Source organism: Oncorhynchus masou, chromosome 3, assembly GCF_036934945.1.
Source record: "Oncorhynchus masou masou isolate Uvic2021 chromosome 3, UVic_Omas_1.1, whole genome shotgun sequence".
NCBI classification, from domain to species: Eukaryota; Metazoa; Chordata; class Actinopteri; order Salmoniformes; family Salmonidae; genus Oncorhynchus; species Oncorhynchus masou.
The window spans coordinates 26,555,098-26,574,569 of record NC_088214.1 but is presented as its reverse complement, the minus strand read 5'-3'; the positions used below and the strand labels follow the sequence as shown (position 1 = coordinate 26,574,569).

Genomic DNA, 19,472 nt, shown 5'->3' with positions numbered 1-19,472 from the left:
GTGAGAAAGTTTCTTCAGCTTTCTCCTCATATGTATATCATTCCTGTAAGAAATAAATAAAAGGCATGGCACGTTGCACAAGCCCTGCACTTTTAGGGCTGGGTTCCTATGGGAATTTGCGCATGTTTTGAGCACCACCATAAGATGGAAGATATGATTAGTTTTATTTTTTTATGAATAAAGAATTTTTGAATAGTAATTGGGGACAAATACGTAATAAAGTATTTGTCCACTTTAAGATTTTCTCTATTTTTGTATATTTTTGATACTGAATGTTACCATTCTTGCATGCAGAACTGTTTTATCTGTTCAAGTCCTGTCACAACATTTCAATTGGGATTAGGTCTGGGCTTTGACTAGGCCATTCCAAAACTTAAAATGTGTTGCTTTTTAACCATTTTCATGTACAGTAGACTTGTGTATTTTGGATCATTGTCTTGCTGCATAAATGGTACCAAGCTAACATATGGATTGTCATACCATGGATAATTTAGCTATTTCATGATGAATATTACAACCCTTTAGGTATAAAAAAATAAATACATATTTTTGGGGATAAAATATTTAATTTGGCCTTTACTACTAGACTATACCAGTTGTCGTGTCTTTGTCATCATGAAAGTGAAGACTTATTTTATCAAATCAATTCTCTGTAATTATTATTACGTGATTAAACTAATCATGTAAATGTAATTAACTAGGAAGTCGGGCACCAAGGAAAATATTCAGATTACAAAGTTATAATTTTCCTAATATAATTTTTCAGATGTTTTAATATCTGATTAATTTGTTTTCTAATTAATGAATCATTCTTTACCTCACATTAGTCTCATTCGTAATAATGTATTTACTAACTAATCACAGAAATGCATAACAAACAAACAAAGTAGATATGGTTACAAGGTAGGGGATGATAGGGGATGTGCCCTAGTGGGTTAAACTGGTATGACGGCTTGGTAGACAAAGGGACTGAAGGGCGCAATAGACAAAAGACACTATACTGTTAATAATTATATTAATTGAAATGCCAATCCTTTGCACATGAACGCTCACTCATTCGGGAATAATTGCAATCAATCAATATATTTACGCTCAGTGTGTCGTCGTGATCTCTGTTGGAATCATCAGTCTTTCTGTTGAAAAGTTCATCTGATGTTTTGGCAGGTTGTCGGTCTTCGCATTCCAGGTCAACATAAATTCTAGCTGCAGACTAGTAATTAGTATCGAAGATTTGCTATTATTCTGTCGGTATCGATAGTCTCAGAGTTGAACCATTTCCACCAGTGTAGCCAATGCTCCACGTGGTTCAACAATCATTACAACATTAGCTCCCTCAGATGACCGAGGATTGCATGGTCACTACTCAAACCTTAGACCACTTGGTAATTGAGGTACGCATGGTCTGAAGTGGGCTTCTCTAGGTGGGGTTTTTATTCGGAACAGCAGAAAAGGCTGTCCCATGACGCCAGATTGATGTCTGTGCTCATGGGGGCGGCCCAATGACTTAATGAAACTTTAAACAGAAATACAATTCTCTCACATTAACGGTTTAAAATCACATTGCACAATTTCACAAATAGTTTCATCTTTACTCATTCATTTTATACAATAATTAGATGCAAGCCTCAGAACGGAGGCTCCTGTATAAGCAGAGTTATGGTAATGTGGCTGTATTGTCTTTCCTGAGGTCACAATCATAAAACAAAATGGACTGGTCGTAGCTGGATTCTCCACCGACCGTTTACGCCTTCTAACAAAACATGGACAATGTTCAGTTCTCAAGTTCTGTGATGTAGAAGAAGTTCCTTTGTTCTACTGTGAACCCTCTCTCTATATACTGCATGAGGGGGAGAGTCTCCTCCAGGAATTTACAACCTGAGATAACAGAGCCTGGGTGTAGGGGGAAGAGAGAGGTGGTGAGAGAGAGTTGGTGCTTGCTATATCCAAAGAGGGCCACGTCATGACACAGTCAAAAGTTACACATACTCATTCCAGGGTTTTTCTTTATTTTTACTATTTTCTACATTGTAAAATAATAGTAAAGACATCAAAACTATACAATAACACATATGGAACCACGTAGTAACCAAAAAGTGTTCAACAAATCAAAATATATTTTATATTTGAGATTCTTCAGTGGCCACCCTTTGCCTTGATGACAGCTCTGCACACTCATGGTATTCTCTCAACCAGATTCATGAGGTAGTCACATGGAATGCATTTCAATTAACAGGTGTGCTTTGTTAAAAGTTAATTTGTGGAATTTCTTTCCTTGTTAATGCGTTTGAGCCAATCAGTTGTGTTGTGCCAAGGTACTGTAGGGGTGGTATACAGAAGAAAGCCCTATTTGGTAAAAGTCCATATTATGGAAAGAGCCGTTCAAATAAGCAAAGAGAAACAACACTCCATCATTACTTTAAGACATGAAGGCCAGTCAATGCTGAAAATTTCAAGAACTTTAAAAGTTTCTTCAAGTGCAGTCTCAAAAACCATCAAGCGCTATGATGAGGATCGCCACCGGAAAGGAAGACCCAGATTTACCTCTGCTGTATACCAACATGCGTTGTCAGGTGAGTTGAAGGCTTCCAAACCTCACCCCAATGATCAGGAAAATGCCTGAGATGACTCTGGTCGGTTCCGTCTGTGGTATCAGGCTGGGTGAAGAAGGAGTTGAATTCTGTACCCATAAGTGGACTTGTCAAGATTTTTTGTGCGTCTGCTGCCCTGGGGGAGAAAGCACTACGCATTTTGCGACTCGGACTGAGAGCGGTGTCCTGCTTTACTCTCCAGAAACAGAGCGCCACTGAAAGGAGTGATAACTGGGGTGACGTTGAGTTGAGGTGGATCGACTGAAGTTTAGGATCCCCGGGTGTCTGTGATGCATGGGAGACTAAGGAGACCCTGCCTGTCCTTCTGAGTTTTGCAGGATAAAGTCATGCTAGGGTATATAAGTTAAAAAGGAGAAAGCTCTGTGGCTCAACAAGATGTTGGCGTAAGATTTGGAAAGCTATGATTTTCAAAGTTGGGCACCAGTTAAAGGTGTAACCTCCGGTGTCTCGCTGGACATAAAGGCTGTGAGGTTTAGGGATAAAGCCAAGCCCCCCCCTCCATATTACAACCTATTTATTGTGATAATTGAGTTGTTTGCTCTCTAACCAGTTAATTCATATGTCTTGAGACTGTGATATAGAGGCCTAAAGGCCGAGACAATAAGAAGACACAGTGGCAGAATAAAATCAACCACACCTTTATTTTATCACAAAACCGGATAGCTGCCATTGTCCAGCGAAGATCACAAAGCATATTGCGTGTACAGTAAGAGACAGTTACATGACCTACCGCATGGTCAAGAAAGTTAATGTTTATGACATATTTGGACCACTAAACAACTATTGATTTAGAAGAGAGAGAGAAAAGAGTTACCGAAAGTCGCAAAGAAAACAGGAGCTGACTCCATTATTCCAAAACCCTTTCAACTTCAACATTTCAACATCATCAAGTCACCTCTGCTTAGTCTAATACAGTAACAAAATATCACCAAAACAATTTAGTCCAATCAACGTAAGATAAATATGATGTGGCTGTCCATGGTTCTGATTTGTGTGTGTGTGTGCGTGCGTGCAGGTTGAAAAACATGTTGACTCACCCTACTTGTAGAGAAACGCCAATGCCATCCTCATCTCTTTCATGTTGATGAAACGGTCTATCACTCTGTCATACAGTACAAGCTTTTATTTTATGTGGTCCTAGGCTAACTGGCTAAATGCTTGCTCGCTAGCCTAACCTCCATTCATGAGCAACGTTAGCTAGTTAACAATAGCCTTCTACATCAAGCTACATATTGAACTTACATCCTCTCAGACCAGGGGCACAACAATGTATGAATTAATGGTTGGATCAGCATCACCGTTATAATCATTTGCCAGTGTGGAGAATTAAGTAAAACCACAAGTGACAATCCCTATCTACTTCCATGGCTAATTTAGGAAAGGGACAATTTTAGCAAGCTGGCTAGCTAGCCACCGGAGGACAACGGCACAATGAGATGCAACAATTAAAGTTTTTCTTTCAATGACTTATGCACTCAATGGGATTTGATAGGAATGATGCCAAATCCAAGCTGGCTTCCCTTGCCCCTTTTTTTGGTACGCCAGGATCATTCACAGTTGATCTCGCTCAGTTTAGGTCAACGCTGATTGGCAAATTTGTATTATTATTTTTTTGTCAAGGGAGGCCAGATGCTCGCTGGCTTCTCTTGCCTTCAATGCTACATGCGGCAACAATGTCATACTCGTTTGGACCAGACAGCATCAGACAGATGGCCTACACATAGAGACAGATGGGCGCTGTTTCGCTCGCTCGGATGCTTATTGCTGACGGCCTCTAGCGAATTGAAGGAAATTTATGAAACACAGAGAGACGAAAGATAATGGATGTGCTGACCAACTGGCAAGTGTCTTCACTGACATTTTCAACCTCTCCCTGTATGAGTCTGTAATACCAACATGTTTCAAGCAGACCACCATAGTCCCTGAGCCAAAGGAAGCGAAGGTAGCCTGCCTAAATGACTACCGCACCGTAGCACTCACGTCTGAGGCCATGAAGTGCTTTGAAAGGCTAGTCATGGCTCACATCAACACCATTATCCCAGAAACCCTAGACCCACTCCAATTCGCATACCGTCCCAACAGATCCACAGATTATGCTATCTCTATTGTACTCCACACTGCCCTTTCACACCTGGACAAAAGGAACACCTACGTGAGAATGCTATTCATTGACTACAGCTCAGCGCTCAACACCATAGTGCCCTCAAAGCTCATCACTAAGCTAAGGACCCTGGGACTAAACACCTCCCTCTGCAACTGGATCCTGGACTTCCTGACATGCCGTCCCCAGGTGGTAAGGGTAGGTAACAACACATTTTTTGTGAATTTGTTTATAAAAATAAAAAAAATGTGTGTGTGGGGGGGGGGTAATTAGCATGGATTTGTTCATCCAAAACATATTTTGTTTTTGTAGTATTTTTTTCTAACCCGTACAGTAGGTGGCAGCATTACACCGTATTAGTGCAGTCTGCCAATAAACCTCAAAGAGGAATCTTGTGCGTACCACTGCCACAGAAGAAGAAAGGGGCGGGGGTTAATAGCAGTGCTGTTAGCAAAGAAGCTACTAAAGTGGCTTAAATGTATGATTGTATAATGTTTCAGCATTACTTTGCACGTGGATTACGTACTGCTATTTCTCAAAAGTTTAGTATACAATTTGCTGCCCTCCGAAATGGGAGGCCTGCTGCTCACGCGTGTAGAAGGCTGCCAATGAAGACCGAAGGGTATTTGTATCACGCTGCCAAAAGGTCGTTTCTCAATGATGCGGCTAAACAGGTATGTGGCTTTATTTTGTCCTCACTTGTCTGGTAGATAGTTATACTTCCAATCCTGGGATATATGCCCTATTATGCTAGTTACGTAGGTTTATTTTGGCTGAAAGAAGCTATGTTAGCTAACTGGCTAGCCTAGTGGCTCTGCGTTCGATAGTTCTACACTCGATAGTTCGACACTGCGTTCGATAGTTCTATGTATGATTTACATGCTCCTGACCAAACCGGACGCGCGCATGTTGAATTTGTACAGCCACAACAGACACGATCAGCACATGCATGTTGAAATATCAAAACAAACTCTGAACCAATTATAATAATTTGAGGACAGGTCGAAAAGCATTCAACTTTGATGGCAATTTAGCTTGCTAGCAAATTTGTCCTGGGATATTAACATTGGGTTGTGCATTTCAGGTAAAATAACAGGGTCCTCTACTCTGACAATTATTCCACAGATTAAACGGTAAACTGAATTCCTTTGTCGTCATCTCTGCTCCTTCCCCAGGCTTCTATTTTTACTTTGGACTTTATTTGGCGGTTGGCAACCAACTTTTTAAGGTGCATTACAACTAGAGGTCGACCGAATATGATTTTTCAACACCGATACGATTATTGGAGGACCAAAAAAGCTGATACCGATTTAATCGGCTGATTTAGAAAAGAAAAAAATGGATTTGTAATAATGACAATTACAACAATACTGAATTAACACTTATTTCATAAAAGCCAATGAGGAGATTGGAGAAGCCGGACTTGCAGTTCAGCATCACAAATAGGACCAATTTTTATTTTAGCACCTGGCCATACCATGCTTGCTGTCGTGTGCACGCAATGACTGAATAGCATGTATGTGTACATTTATTTTTGCAACGTGCATCTGACGCTAGCGGTGTGGTCAGCATGTTATTCAATCATTGGTTCTATTTGTGATGCACTGCAAGTCTGGCCTCTCCCATCTCCTCATTGTTTTTTAGGAGCATATACCCACACTGGTGATTGAAAGGTGAACTGAAGTCCACATCCAGGCCAGTTGGTGGTGGTAATGCACCTTAAAGTTGGTTGCCAACCGCCATATAAAGTCCAGAAGAATCCTGAAGGAGTTGAGATTTCTAGAAATGAACTAGGTTTACCCTTTTTGGATTAATTGTCCGAGTAGAGGACCTTGTGCATTTCAGGTAAAACAACAACCCAATGTTTCTATCCCAGGACAAATTAGCTAGCAACAGCAAGCTAGCTAGTTAAATTGCCTTAAATGTTTATTTTAATTTTATCTTTATTTAACTAGGCAAGTCAGTTAAGAACAAATTCTTATTTTCAATGACAGCCTAGGGGTTAACAGTGGGTTAACTGCCTGTTCAGGGGCAGAATGACAGATTTGTACCTTGTCAGCTCTGGGATTTGAACTTGCAACCTTCCGGTTACTAGTACAACGCTCTAACCACTAGGCTACCCTGCCGCCCCGATGTGGCAGGGTAGCTTTTCAACCTGTCCCCAAATTAATATAGTTAGTTCAGAGTTCATTTTGATATTTCAACCAGTGTGTCCTGACCGCGTCTGGTGTGGGTGGACAAAATCAATATGCGAGCGGTGTGATCAGGCATGATCTGCACTGGCCTGGTTGTGCAAGTGCGTTAGATTCAATTAATCTCTACAACCCCCATGGCAAATTGCGTTATGACATATTTGATCACACTCTGTAAGATCTCATCTGAAAGGTAATTAAAAATTGGACCAAGTTCTTTTTAAAATGATATTATTTGTTCTGGTCTAATTGTAGCAGTTAAAGGCATTGTATGGAAAGAAATGGCCTAGTTTCTCATTTGTCTGTCTCTGCCCAGGTACAGCCAGCCTCTGTACTACGGATGGTCTGCTGCTTCTCTACATCTTCCACAAACCACTCTGAGCAGGGGACGCTCATCTATTCAGGGAACCTCGGCAATTCTGTCCGAGGTATTACTTTAATCACCTTAAACAATCTCTCATGATTGTCTCCTCATCATCAACATTGTTATCATCATTGAATAACTAGGCCTAAACAAGAATTGTATTTTTTGTATGTTGCAGGTGTGAAGATGTTCTCTTACACCAGTAGCGGGGCCAGCCTGTGTATGATGCCCTACATTCTTTTGAAGACTGGCATCAGCGTTCAGAGTCTTGTCCTGAAGGGGGCCTTCTGTGGTGTCATTGGTTTTTTCACATTCCTGACTCCCATCCTCCTCCACATCATCACCAAAGGCTATGTGGTTCGCCTGTACCACAACCATGACACTGACACGTACACAGCTGTCACCTACAACATCCTTCTGATGGAGAAAAAGACTGTGTTCCGTCAGAGTGAGGTCAAGATACCGGGTGTCAGCAAAATGTTCACCACGTTCTATGCCGACAAGAAGTCGATGCTTGTGAATCCGATGCTATTCCCACTTCCTCATGACTATAACCACCTAATGGGTTACGACCAGCCCTTTTCATTTGATACGGAAGACTTGAATGGTAAACCTAATAAGAGTTAACGGATTTCTACAGATAATGCCAATTGCAGTCTGAACTGTTGAATGGAGCGTGTGTGTGTATGTACGTCTTAGTTGTTAATGTAGGCTATAAATTATATGATATCAAAGAGAACCTTTGAGAGATGTTGGTTTCTTCCTTTCACTAGTAAGAGGTAATGTATAGACATGGAGTATATGAATAAAATTGGTTTAAACAAAGCTTATGGATTAATTTCATCACTAAATATAAACTAAATTCACCTTGTGACATGACTGTGATTGCAATTGTAACTTCCCTTCCTTCTGCTTCAAACAATGCCTCTCTTCAGAAAAACACTACCAGTAGTCTGTGGGCAAAATGAGAAGTTGCTACTTCTGATGTTTTGAGAGCTTGGGCACTATCAAACAGTGTTGATTGCATGAAAACAGGAGACCAGCAGTAAGTCAAACCATTGCTGAGTATCAACTTTACCATGATGTTTCAAATTCTGGGTACTATTTTGTTGTGTTTTGGCTGCTTCTGGACAGAAAAGATAACTTTGCTCTTCAGAGAGTGTCAACCTGGTATACTTGGCATGGTAAGACCTTTTTATTTACTTATCTAGTGATCATATAGAGAAGAATGTAAAACGTATATACTGAATTTAATCAGAACATTTAGATAACTGTCTAGTATATCGCTGTGACTACGTATTAAGTACCAGAACTACTCGATGTCTGGAAATGTCATTACTTATATTTCCTCTGATACTCTAATTTAATGTTTCTTGCTAAACACTTCTCTTTAGTCGTGTTGCATTCTTGACAGTTTAAACGGTTTAGGACCAAACCCATACCTTTTTTTTCTTTATTTTAACTCTGTTTCAATAGAGCCACAATGGTTTCGAGGTATGTGTCTGGTATAAAAATTGAAAGTAAATAGAACAAGTTATCTCAAAGATTGCTTTTGCCCGGATCTGAAAATATGTAATCTCAAAGGAGGAATGTACCAGAAATATTCATATTCACCCACCATTCCAACTGTCAGAAATTATATGCTGTTAAATTTCACTTCTGGTGGGTGGTGTGACTAACAGATGGTCATCCTCTTTGCAGAATCTCTACATGATACTGTTCTCTTTTATCTCAGGGCCTATGATGTGTTGCCAAAAGTGAGTACAAGTCTTACTGTTGAAAACCAGATTCTTTGTCTTCTAAAAATATACATATTTTAAAGACACACAGCTTTGCCTCCATGGTTAGTTTACCCTCACATTGTACTCCTCTGTGTGAAGGGCTTTAAGATATGTTATTATTAAGAATGTGAGTTTTAATAACATGTGGTACATTTTATTTGCCTCATTACAGGGGAATTATGAGGTCTTCGTCGAAACTGTGGAATTCAGACGATAGCCAAACTGGAAAAATTGAAAGTCAACGTTACAACTGAAGTGAAATAGCGGGAAACGCATGTGAGTGGAGAATGACATTCTCACGATTTGCATGTATTGGTGTTACTGTTAAACTGTAGTGTAATGTAAAATGGGTATACACTGCTCAAATAAATAAAGGGAACACTAAACTAACACATCCTAGATCTGAATGAATGAAATATTCTTATTAAATACTTTTTTCTTTACATAGTTGAATGTGCTGACAACCAAATCACACAAATGATCAATAGAAATCAAATTTATCAACCCATGGAGGTCTGGATTTGGAGTCGCACTCAAACCCACACTACATGCTGATCCAACTTTGATGTAATGTCCTTAAAACATGTCAAAATGAGGCTCAGTAGTGTGTGTGGCCTCCACGTACATGTATGACCTTCCTACAACGCCTGGGCATGCTCCTGATGAGGTGGCGGATGGTCTCCTGGGGGATCTCCTCCCAGACCTTGACTAAAGCATCCGCCAACTCCTGGACAGTCTGTGGTGCAACGTGGCGTTGGTGGATGGAGCGAGACATGATGTGCTCGAGCCACATGAGGTCTAGCATTGTCTTGTGTTAGGAGGAACCCAGGGCCAACCGCACCAGCATATGGTCTCACAAGGGGTCTGAGGATCTCATCTCGGTACCTAATGGCAGTCAGGCTACCTCTGGCGAGCACATGGAGGGCTGTGTGGCCCCCCAAAGAAATAGAAATGCCACCCCACACCATGACTGACCCACCGCCAAACCGGTCATGCTGGAGGATGTTGCAGGCAGCAGAACTTTCTCCACGGCGTCTCCAGACTCTGTCACGTCTGTCACGTGCTCAGTGTGAACCTGCTTTCATCTGTGAAGAGCACAGGGCGCCAGTGGCGAATTTGCCAATCTTGGTGTTCTCTGGCAAATGCCAAACGTCCTGCACAGTGTTGGGCTGTAAGCACAACCCCCACCTGTGGACGTCGGGCCTTCATACCACCCTCATGGAGTCTGTTTCTGACCGTTTGAGCAGACACATGCCCATTTGTGGCCTGCTGGAGGTCATTTTGCAGGGCTCTGGCAGTGCTCCTCCTTGCACAAAGGCTGCTGATGGGTTGTTGCCCTCCTACGGCCTCCTCCACGTCTCCTGATGTACTGGCCTGTCTCCTGGTAGCGGCTCCATGCTCTGGACACTACGCTGACAGACACAGCAAACCACCTTGCCACAGCTCGCATTGATGTGCCATCCTGGATGAGCTGCACTACCTGAGCCACTTGTGTGGGTTGTAGACTGTCTCATGCTACCACTCGAGTGAAAGAACAGCCAGCATTCAAAAGTGACAAAAACATCAGCCAGGAAGCATAGGAACTGAGAAGTGGTCTGTGGTCACCACCTGCAGAACCACTCCTTTATTTGGGGTGTCTTGCTAATCGCCTATAATTTCCACCTGTTGTCTATTCCATTTGCACAACAGCATGTGAAATTTATTGTCAATCAGTGTTGCTTCCCAAGTGGACAGTTTAATTTCACAGAAGTGTGATTAACTTGGAGTTACATTGTGTTGTTTAAGTGTTCCCTTTATTTTTTTTGAGCAGTGTAGTTTGTTTCCAGCAAAGTTGTTCAAGTACTAGTTTATTGCAATGCTAATCCTGATGTGCCAGAGACCACAATATAAGACACACTACACACATGTGCACATGGATGTTGTATTGTAAATATGTGGTGGTGGAGTAGTGGCCTGAGGGAACACACTGAATGTGTCAGGTAAGTTGTTATGAGATGTAATGTCTTGTAGTATTTTAAACTGTATGTAATTGTTTTATGTTGCTGGACACCAGGAAAAGTAGCTGCTGCCTTGGCTAATGGGGATCCATAATAAATACAAATGCAAGACAACTAAGTAACTTAAGCTCTGAAAGCTCCTTCATGCCAACGAACACTATATTCAAGTCAGGATATTGAGTCACTAATGTACTATAAAGGATGTTTTGACTACATCCACTAGGGTGCACTGTAAGTCAAGTGAAAAGAGGAACAGTGTGGTATTCAACAATCATGAACCAAATAACATATCTTGCATGTAGCTAAGGAATAAGTCATTCAGAAAATGTTTTGTTTCTTAAAAATTAAAAATACTTTGCTATTTGGACAAATCAATAAATACCACAAAAGGGACTTTTCATGACGCCAGTTGAAGGCACTGGCAGGAACACGTGGAAGTATTTTCAGCCTGTGAGGATCAGCCAGAAAGGAAAGCCACTATCCCCTCCCTGACTCCCAGCCCATCAGCCGGCCATTTTAGTCCTCCACTGTGACTCATGGGGATGCACATTATCAGCTGCTGAGTAGTGTCATTCATTGAGGAACTGATCTGATACAGATTTGATTTCTGTATGCGCTGCTCTAACCAAACGAAGGAGGAGCAATACTTAGATATTAAACTCCAGCACACACTGTTTGTGACCTTTTTGATAAACTCATCAATTGTAATCTTTATATATATATATATATATATATATATGCAGTACCAGTCAAAAGTTTGGACTCCTACTCATTCAAGGGTTTTTCTTTATTTTACTATTTTCAACATTGTAGAATAACAGTGAAGACATCAACTATGAAATATTACATATGTAATCATGTAGTAACCAAAAAAGTGTTAAAGATATATTTACATTTTCCGATTCTTCAAAGTAGCCACCCTTTGCCTTGACAACGATGCACACTCTTGGTGTTCTCTCAACCAGCTTCATGAGGTAGTCACCTGGGATGCATTTCAGTTAATTTGTGGAATTGCTTTCCTCAATGCGTTTGAGACCAAATCCATATTATGGCAAGAACAGCTCAAATAAGGAAAGAGAAACAACAGTCCATCATTACTTTAAGACATGAAGGTCACTCAATTACAGAAAATGTCAAGAACTTTGAAAGTATCTTCAAGTGCAGTCGCTAAAACCATCAAGCACTATGATGAAACTGGCTCTCATGAGGACCACCACAGGAAAGGAAGACTTACAGTTACCTCTGCTGCAGAGGATAAGTTCATTAGAGTTACCAGCCTCAGAAATAGCATCCCAAATAAATGCTTCAGAGTTCAAGAAACAGACACATCTCAACATCAACTGTTCAGAGGAGAATGTGTGAATCAGGCCTTTGTGGTCGAAGTGCTGCAAAGAAACCGCTAATAAGAGACATGCTTGGGCCAAGAAACACATGCAATGGACATTAGACTGGTGTAAATCTGTCCTTTGGTCTGATGAGTCCAAATCTGACATTTTTGGTTCCAACCGCCATGTCTTTGTGAGATGCAGAGTAAGTGAATGGAGGATCTCCACATGTGTAGTTCCCACCTTGAAGCGTGGAAGTGTGATGGTGTGGGTGTGCTTTGCTGGTGACACTGTTGGTGATTAATTTAGAATTCAAGGCACACTTAAGCAGCATGGCTACCACAGCATTCTGCAGCGATACACCATCCCATCTGTTTTTTTTTTGCTTTGTAGGACTATCATTTATTTTTCAGCAGGACAATGACCCAACACCACACCTCCAGGCTGTGTAAGGGCTAGTTGACCAATAAGGAGAGTGATGGAGTGCTGTGTCAGATGACCTGGCCTCCACAATCACCCAAACTCAACCCAATTGAGGTGGTTTGGGATGAGTTGGACCGCAGAGTAAAGGAAAAGCAGCCAACAAGTGCTCAGCATATGTGGGAACTCCTTCAAGACTGTTGGAGAAGCATTCCAGGTGAAGCTGGTTGAGAGAATGCCAAGAGTGTGCAAAGGGTGGCTACTTTGAAGAATCTCATCTTTTTAACACTTTTGATTACTACATGATTCCATGTGTGTTATTTCATAGTTTTTCATGTCTTCACTATTATTCTACAATGTAAAAAATAAAAACCCTTGAATGAGTAAGTGTGTCCAATCTTTTGACTGGTACTATATATGAAGCCTGCCTTGGCTGTGAGGAACTTGACAGTGGATTTGAAGTGGTAGCTAGCAGCCCCGCCGGCAGCCAGTGGGTGCAATGTTGCGCTCCTGACAGGGAAGAGCAGGTGCCACCGTGCAGACGGGACGACCTCAGAGTTTTGACCCCCAGGGTCTATCAATCTCGCTCTATTGGAGAAAAGGGGGGGTTGAAGTTTAATGGAGCAGAACAAGCATGCGAGTTGGGGGGTGAATGGGCTGGAGTGGGCAGGGTTAATTAAGGAGCCTCCTCAGGCCCCCAGAATGTATTACCAGCTGTAACGGCTGCCTTTTTGACCAGGACGGAGAAGCAACTTTTTCCAAGGATGTTTTTTATGAAGTTGAGTTTTAAATATGATGCGGCTTTCAACACCTTCAACTAATAAATACATGTGAAATGTGTTATTTTCTATACTTTTAATATGATTTAATATGATTTAAATGTATCTATTACCTTGAATAAATAAACATGCTTTAAACTTTGAGCACAATGAGAATTGACACCGTTGACTTGGTGAAAAGTAAATGTGTCTGGTATCCCACACAAGAAGTGATGAAGTGTGTGTGTGTGTATAGTTGGAGATGTTTGGGGTTTGTCACTGTCTCCCATTCACATGCCAGCAATACGCCTGTAACTTACGCTGTTTGACCTTGGCTATTCCCACAAAAAGATCTCTGAAATTGCTCACAGACTATACTTACGAACCCTTTTTGTTTGAGAGTTCAGCCGAGACCAAAGATCAGATGAGAACAGTACTTGGAGTAGATTAGTTAAGAGATTGTTGGATGGGAGGGCATTTGGAAATAAAATAACACCTGTGTAGGATTGTCTGAAACAGGTCTCCCAACTGTGTAAGAGCAATTATGTTTCTGGCATAAGTTAATAAATGCAATGCCAGAATCATCCAGAGTCCTGCTGCTTCTTTCCAGTTTCCATGAATACTTTTCACATCACATGTTCCTTGTGTAGCAAGGGGATGGAGTGTACATGCATGCAGGATTTGTTAAAGACGTGTCAATCGTACTCCTGTACTCCTGTCAGTATGGTCAGTCAGGCTTATGCGTGGAGTAATGACTGTTGATAAAATTGAGGACAGTGGGGACAGAGAAATAGAATACTCAGTGTGAAACGTTATAGTGCTTCAAAGCTTATGGACTCTCAGGAGGCTTTCTCCCCTAGATGAACAGTATAAGGAGTTACCATGGCTGCAATACATTCATTATCTAGGTCTGTTTCCACTGAACCGCTGTCATTTACATTTCTGAAAACACAAAGAGAATGGAACAAAAACAGTTTGTCAGTGACCTTCCTTCCATTCACTGATACATACTACGATGTGAGCAGAGTACATACAGAAAGAAATCCGCAACCTCTTCCATTGCCTTCAAATGTGACACTCTCCCAGCAGCAGCTGTTGTACACTATTTTAGACTCAGGATAACCGCAGCAATCTCTGAGCCCAGGGCCAATTTTCACTCTGGGGGGAGGGGGGGGGGGAGTTAGACTGCTCCTAATAAAATAGTACCCCTTCTGTACCAGTTTAAGCAAAGGGGAATTCCCCCTATCCTCTCGCCACCAACGTTAATAAGAAGTTAAATAATATGAAGTAGTACATCAGTATGCTTGTAAAAACAATGGACCGCAAATTCAAAACGCTACACCCTACACAGGGTTTTGGAGTGAGACCAATAAAACATACAACGTTAACATGAAACTGAGTGGGATATCTGTCACACCCTGGTCGAAGTATATTGTGTTTGTCTTCATTTATTTGGTCAGGCCAGGGTGTGACATGGCTTTATTGTGGTGTGTTTTGTCTTGGGGTTTTGTTAGGTATTGGGTTTGTGGCTTAGTGGGGGTATCTAGCATAGTCTATGGCTGTCTGGAGGGGTTCTCAATCAGAGGCAGGTGTTTATCGTTGTCTCTGATTGGGAACCATATTTAGGCAGCCATATTCTTTGAGTGTTTCGTGGGTGATTGTTCCTGTCTCTGTGTTTGTTGTCACCAGATAGGTTGTTCAGGTTTTCACGTTACGTTTGTTGTTTTGTATTGTTCATGTTTATTCGTTCATTAAACATGTATGAAAATTACCACGCCGCATTTTGGTCCGATCCTTGCTAACCTCTTCGTCAGAGGAGGAGTTAGAAGAAAACCGTAACAATATCACTAACACTTCTGATGGACAAAAGAAAGCTGCCCCCACACAAAATTGGACAGACAGAAAAAATGCTGTAAACTTTCTTTTAATTCTTAATGGGGGGGAACAACTGCCCCAAAATCCATTAAAATCATTGTAGTCAGAAGATCATAAATATCAAAACTTGTTGTCCAATATAGCTTCATGCTGTTTTTGTATTCAGTGATGTTCTTTGTAAGCCTGGCAAAACTTCATAAATTTTGAATTGATTTTAAAATCACAAATTAAAAATATATCTATCAAATGTTAAGTTACATTTTCCAAAAGTTTACAGACTAGTTCTCCAAAACACATTTTTGAAAAATACAATCACACCTAAAAATTCTTACTTTGCCTTTAAAAAGTAACAACAGCTTGTCATTTTGGGCAAAACATTTTTTTTTACGGAGCATCAGTTACAATTAGTAGAAAATAGCCTTATACATAGCTGTGTGCAAATACAGTTTAGACAAGAAAAATACATTATTGATCATTCATCGTGGTACTTTCAACTTTGAACGTTGCCTGTTCTCTTTAACGATGTGCTCTAAATGTTCTTTATGACTTTACATTCAGAGAAGTAGTAATAAACACATGTGGAGCCATTTTCCCTTCTGATGCTTTCTTCTTCCCATCTCACATACTCTCTGTGGCAGTCTATGACCAAACCTCTGTAAAACATCGCAATGTTACTTCCCTGAAATCCAACTAACACATCCTTCAACTCCTCATACCATACTCTTAGCATTGCTGCAATGAAAATGTTACCATAACCAGTGAAAATGCATATCCTACACCTGCCAACAGTTAACCAAAATGTACGCGTTTATAAATATGAAATATTTCATTCTATTTATTCAACTTTAGCTGAGAAAACAGAACATATATTTATTATTCAAAAATAAAAATAAATCTTCATGCTTAGCTAACTAGGCACAAAGTAATAATAATATATTGACGACAAAATACAGTAATTAAACTTTCATATTTAAGACCCTCTCCTCTGTCTTCCTCAAAGTAAGCTGGAACATTCTAATGTTCTAACAGTCCTCACAGATACTCATCCAAACATTTAGCCAACCATTTACTCTATCTGAATGTATTCAACACACATAACAAGGTGTAATTGCAGAGAGGGGCTTTGAACATTGGACTGCTTTCACAACGGTGCAAGTTAGTTAGTATGAGGTCCAGTGTTGTTGGGGTGTTGGCTCGGGCCAAATTAAAGACTCAAATATTAAGCAACAAATGTGACATTCATCAACCAACCCATGCACAAATAGTTTACTCCTATATGACTAAATCAAATAACTCCTCAACGATTTTCTACAAGACACAATTGCATATTTTCAAATTAAAATCAAACCAAACTAATCACGTTATTCTAATGTATTCTCTTCATGCGCCAATCTACTGTATATGTTATATTCACGTGGCAATAAATCAATGTCGGATGCCATATTTGCTACAAATTTGAACAAAAAAAAAATCAAGTTGGCAGTCATGCCTCCATTTGACAATGTACAGTTGAAAAATGTAAGCCTTTATCTAAAAAAAAATTAGACTACAATTATAAAACATACAACGTTAACATGAAACTGAGTTGGACATCGTTGCTGATTGAACACGAACACCTGTATATCTATGGTCAAATAATGTCTCTTTTCAGATAGCCTCCTTTCCTTCACTGATCCAACTTCTGATGATGGACAAAAGAAAGCTGCCCCCACACAAAATTGGACAGACACAAAAAAAAATGATGTAAACGTTCTTTTAATTTTTAATGGGGGGGAACAACTGCCCCAAAATCCATTAAAATCATTGTAGTCAGAAGATCATAAATATCAAAACTCGTCGTCCAATATAGCTTCTTGTTGTTTATTTTATATTCAGTTATATTCTTTGTAAGCCTGGCAAAAGTTCATAAATATTGAATTGATATTAAAATCACGAATTAAAAATATCTATCAAATGGTAAGTTACATTTTTCCAAAAGTTTACAGACTAGTTCTCCAAAACACATTTTAGAAAAATACAATCACACCTAAAAAATACTTACTTTGCCTTTAAAAAGTAACAACAGCTCGTCATTTTGGGCAAAAAAATGTATGGAGCATCAGGTACAATTAGTAGAAAATAGCCTTATACATAGCTGTGTGCAAATACAGTTTAGACAAGAAAAATACATTATTGATCATTCATCGTGGTACTTTCAACTTTGAACGTTGCCTGTTCTCTTTAACGATGTGCTCTAAATGTTCTTTATGACTTTACATTCAGAGAAGTAGTAATAAACACATGTGGAGCCATTTTCCCTTCTGATGCTTTCTTCTTCCCATCTCACATACTCTCTGTGGCAGTCTATGACCAAACCTCTGTAAAACATCGCAATGTTACTGCCCTGAAATCCAACTAACACATCCTTTAACTCCTCATACCATACTCTTAGCATTGCTGCAATGAAAATGTTACCATAACCAGTGAAAATGCATCTCCTACACCTGTCAACATGTTCACCAAAATGTACGCTTTTATAAATATAATACATTTCATTCTATTTATTCAACTTTAAATGAGAAAAAATTACACTTATTATTCCAAAAATAAAAATAAATCTTCATGCTTAGCTAACTAGGCACAAAATAATATTAATAATATATTGACGACAAAATACAGTAATTAGACTTTCATATTTAAGACCCTCTCCTCTGTCTTCCCCAAAGTAAACTGGAACATTCTAATGTTCTAACAGTCCTCACAGATACTCATCCAAACATTTAGCCAACAATTTACTCTATCTGAATGTATTCAACACACATAACAAGGTGTAATTGCAGAGAGGGGCTCTGAGCATTGGACTGCTTTCACAACCGTGCAAGTTAGTTAGTATGAGGTCCAGAGTGTTGGTGGGGTGTTGGCTCGGCCAAATTTAAAGACTCAACTATTAAGCAAAAAATGTGACATTCATCAACTAACCAACCCATGCACAAATAGTTTACTCATATATGACTAAATCAAACAACTCCTCAACAATATTCTACAAGACACAATTGCATATTTTCAAACCAAACTAATCACGTTATTCTAATGTATTCTCTTCCTGCGCCAATCTACTGTATATGTCATATTCATGTGGCAATAAATCAATGTCGGACGCCATATTTGCTACACATTTGAACAAAAGAAGAAGTCAAGTTGTCAAGTCATTATGCCTCCATTTGACAATGTACAATTGCAAAATTAACCATTAAGCCTTTATCTCACAAAACAATTTAGGCCACAATTTTTTGGGGACATTGATCCTTGATTGCACAATGAAAAAATAAAAATATCAACCCACTTCCAAAACTACAGCCCTTTTGTTTTTCATGTTAAAATCAATCAAATTACAAAGAACTAATTTGATGCAATATAGGGTCAGTGTGCAGAAAGAACAATGACTAGCTATGTTAACAAACCGTATCAGTGGCTGGTTAAAGATAGATACACGTTGAATCAGAAGGAAAGTTATTCCATATCACCAGTTAGCCCTTAATCAGAAAATAAATGTCAATTTTTTTCAATCACAAATCAGTGTTGATTAACTATGTAACCTCATACATTTGTGTTACATGTAGCCAGCCAATAAATAGCTGGTTAGTAAAAAACAAGCTGTTTAGTCAAGTTAATGCACAATCTGTGTTTGTATACTGCTAAGATGCTTCAATTTCATATACATTACTCTCAAATTTGACAATGTAGAAATAACTGGAATTAAACATTTCAATGTCTTTCAAATGAGAACTGCTTTGTGTAGCATAGGCGTTAGGGAAATTCCTTTCGGATTTGAAGGATCTTAAAAAAGTTTGAGAAATGCATGGACTAGACTAAAATAAATGAAACGCTCTCTTAATAATTTGTAATACCTAAGGTTAAACAAAGGAAAAAAACATGAAAAAACTAACAGTTACTAACAAATACACAAAACAAATGCACTTGAAACGGCCCACTGCACAAGCATGTCCCAAAAGGAGAAGTTAGATAAGGCTGGGGAATGGAATAAGACTGGTGAGTGCGACTTAAAAAATA

The 19,472-nt window shown here is 39.7% G+C and overlaps 1 protein-coding gene across 1 annotated transcript; it reads left to right on the top strand.

Moving 5' to 3' along the window:
- Positions 1–5,109: 5,109 nt before the first annotated feature.
- LOC135508010 (transmembrane protein 70, mitochondrial-like) lies at positions 5,110–8,091 on the top strand. Its single transcript, XM_064927882.1, has 3 exons — positions 5,110–5,384; positions 7,219–7,330; positions 7,445–8,091. Exons 1-3 carry the CDS (start codon positions 5,187–5,189, stop codon positions 7,891–7,893), a joined length of 759 nt encoding a protein of 252 aa, XP_064783954.1. The 5' UTR covers positions 5,110–5,186; the 3' UTR covers positions 7,894–8,091.
- Positions 8,092–19,472: the final 11,381 nt, after the last annotated feature.

What these genes read in the sequence shown, in the direction of transcription:
- LOC135508010 (XM_064927882.1), top strand. Translation starts at nt 5,187, where the DNA reads ATGTATGATTGTATAATGTTTCAGCATTACTTTGCACGTGGATTACGT. An exon ending in TCAATGATGCGGCTAAACAG is followed by an intron (nt 5,385 to 7,218) that starts GTATGTGGCTTT and finishes GTCTCTGCCCAG; the next exon opens with GTACAGCCAGCCTCTGTACT. An exon ending in CCTCGGCAATTCTGTCCGAG is followed by an intron (nt 7,331 to 7,444) that starts GTATTACTTTAA and finishes TGTATGTTGCAG; the next exon opens with GTGTGAAGATGTTCTCTTAC.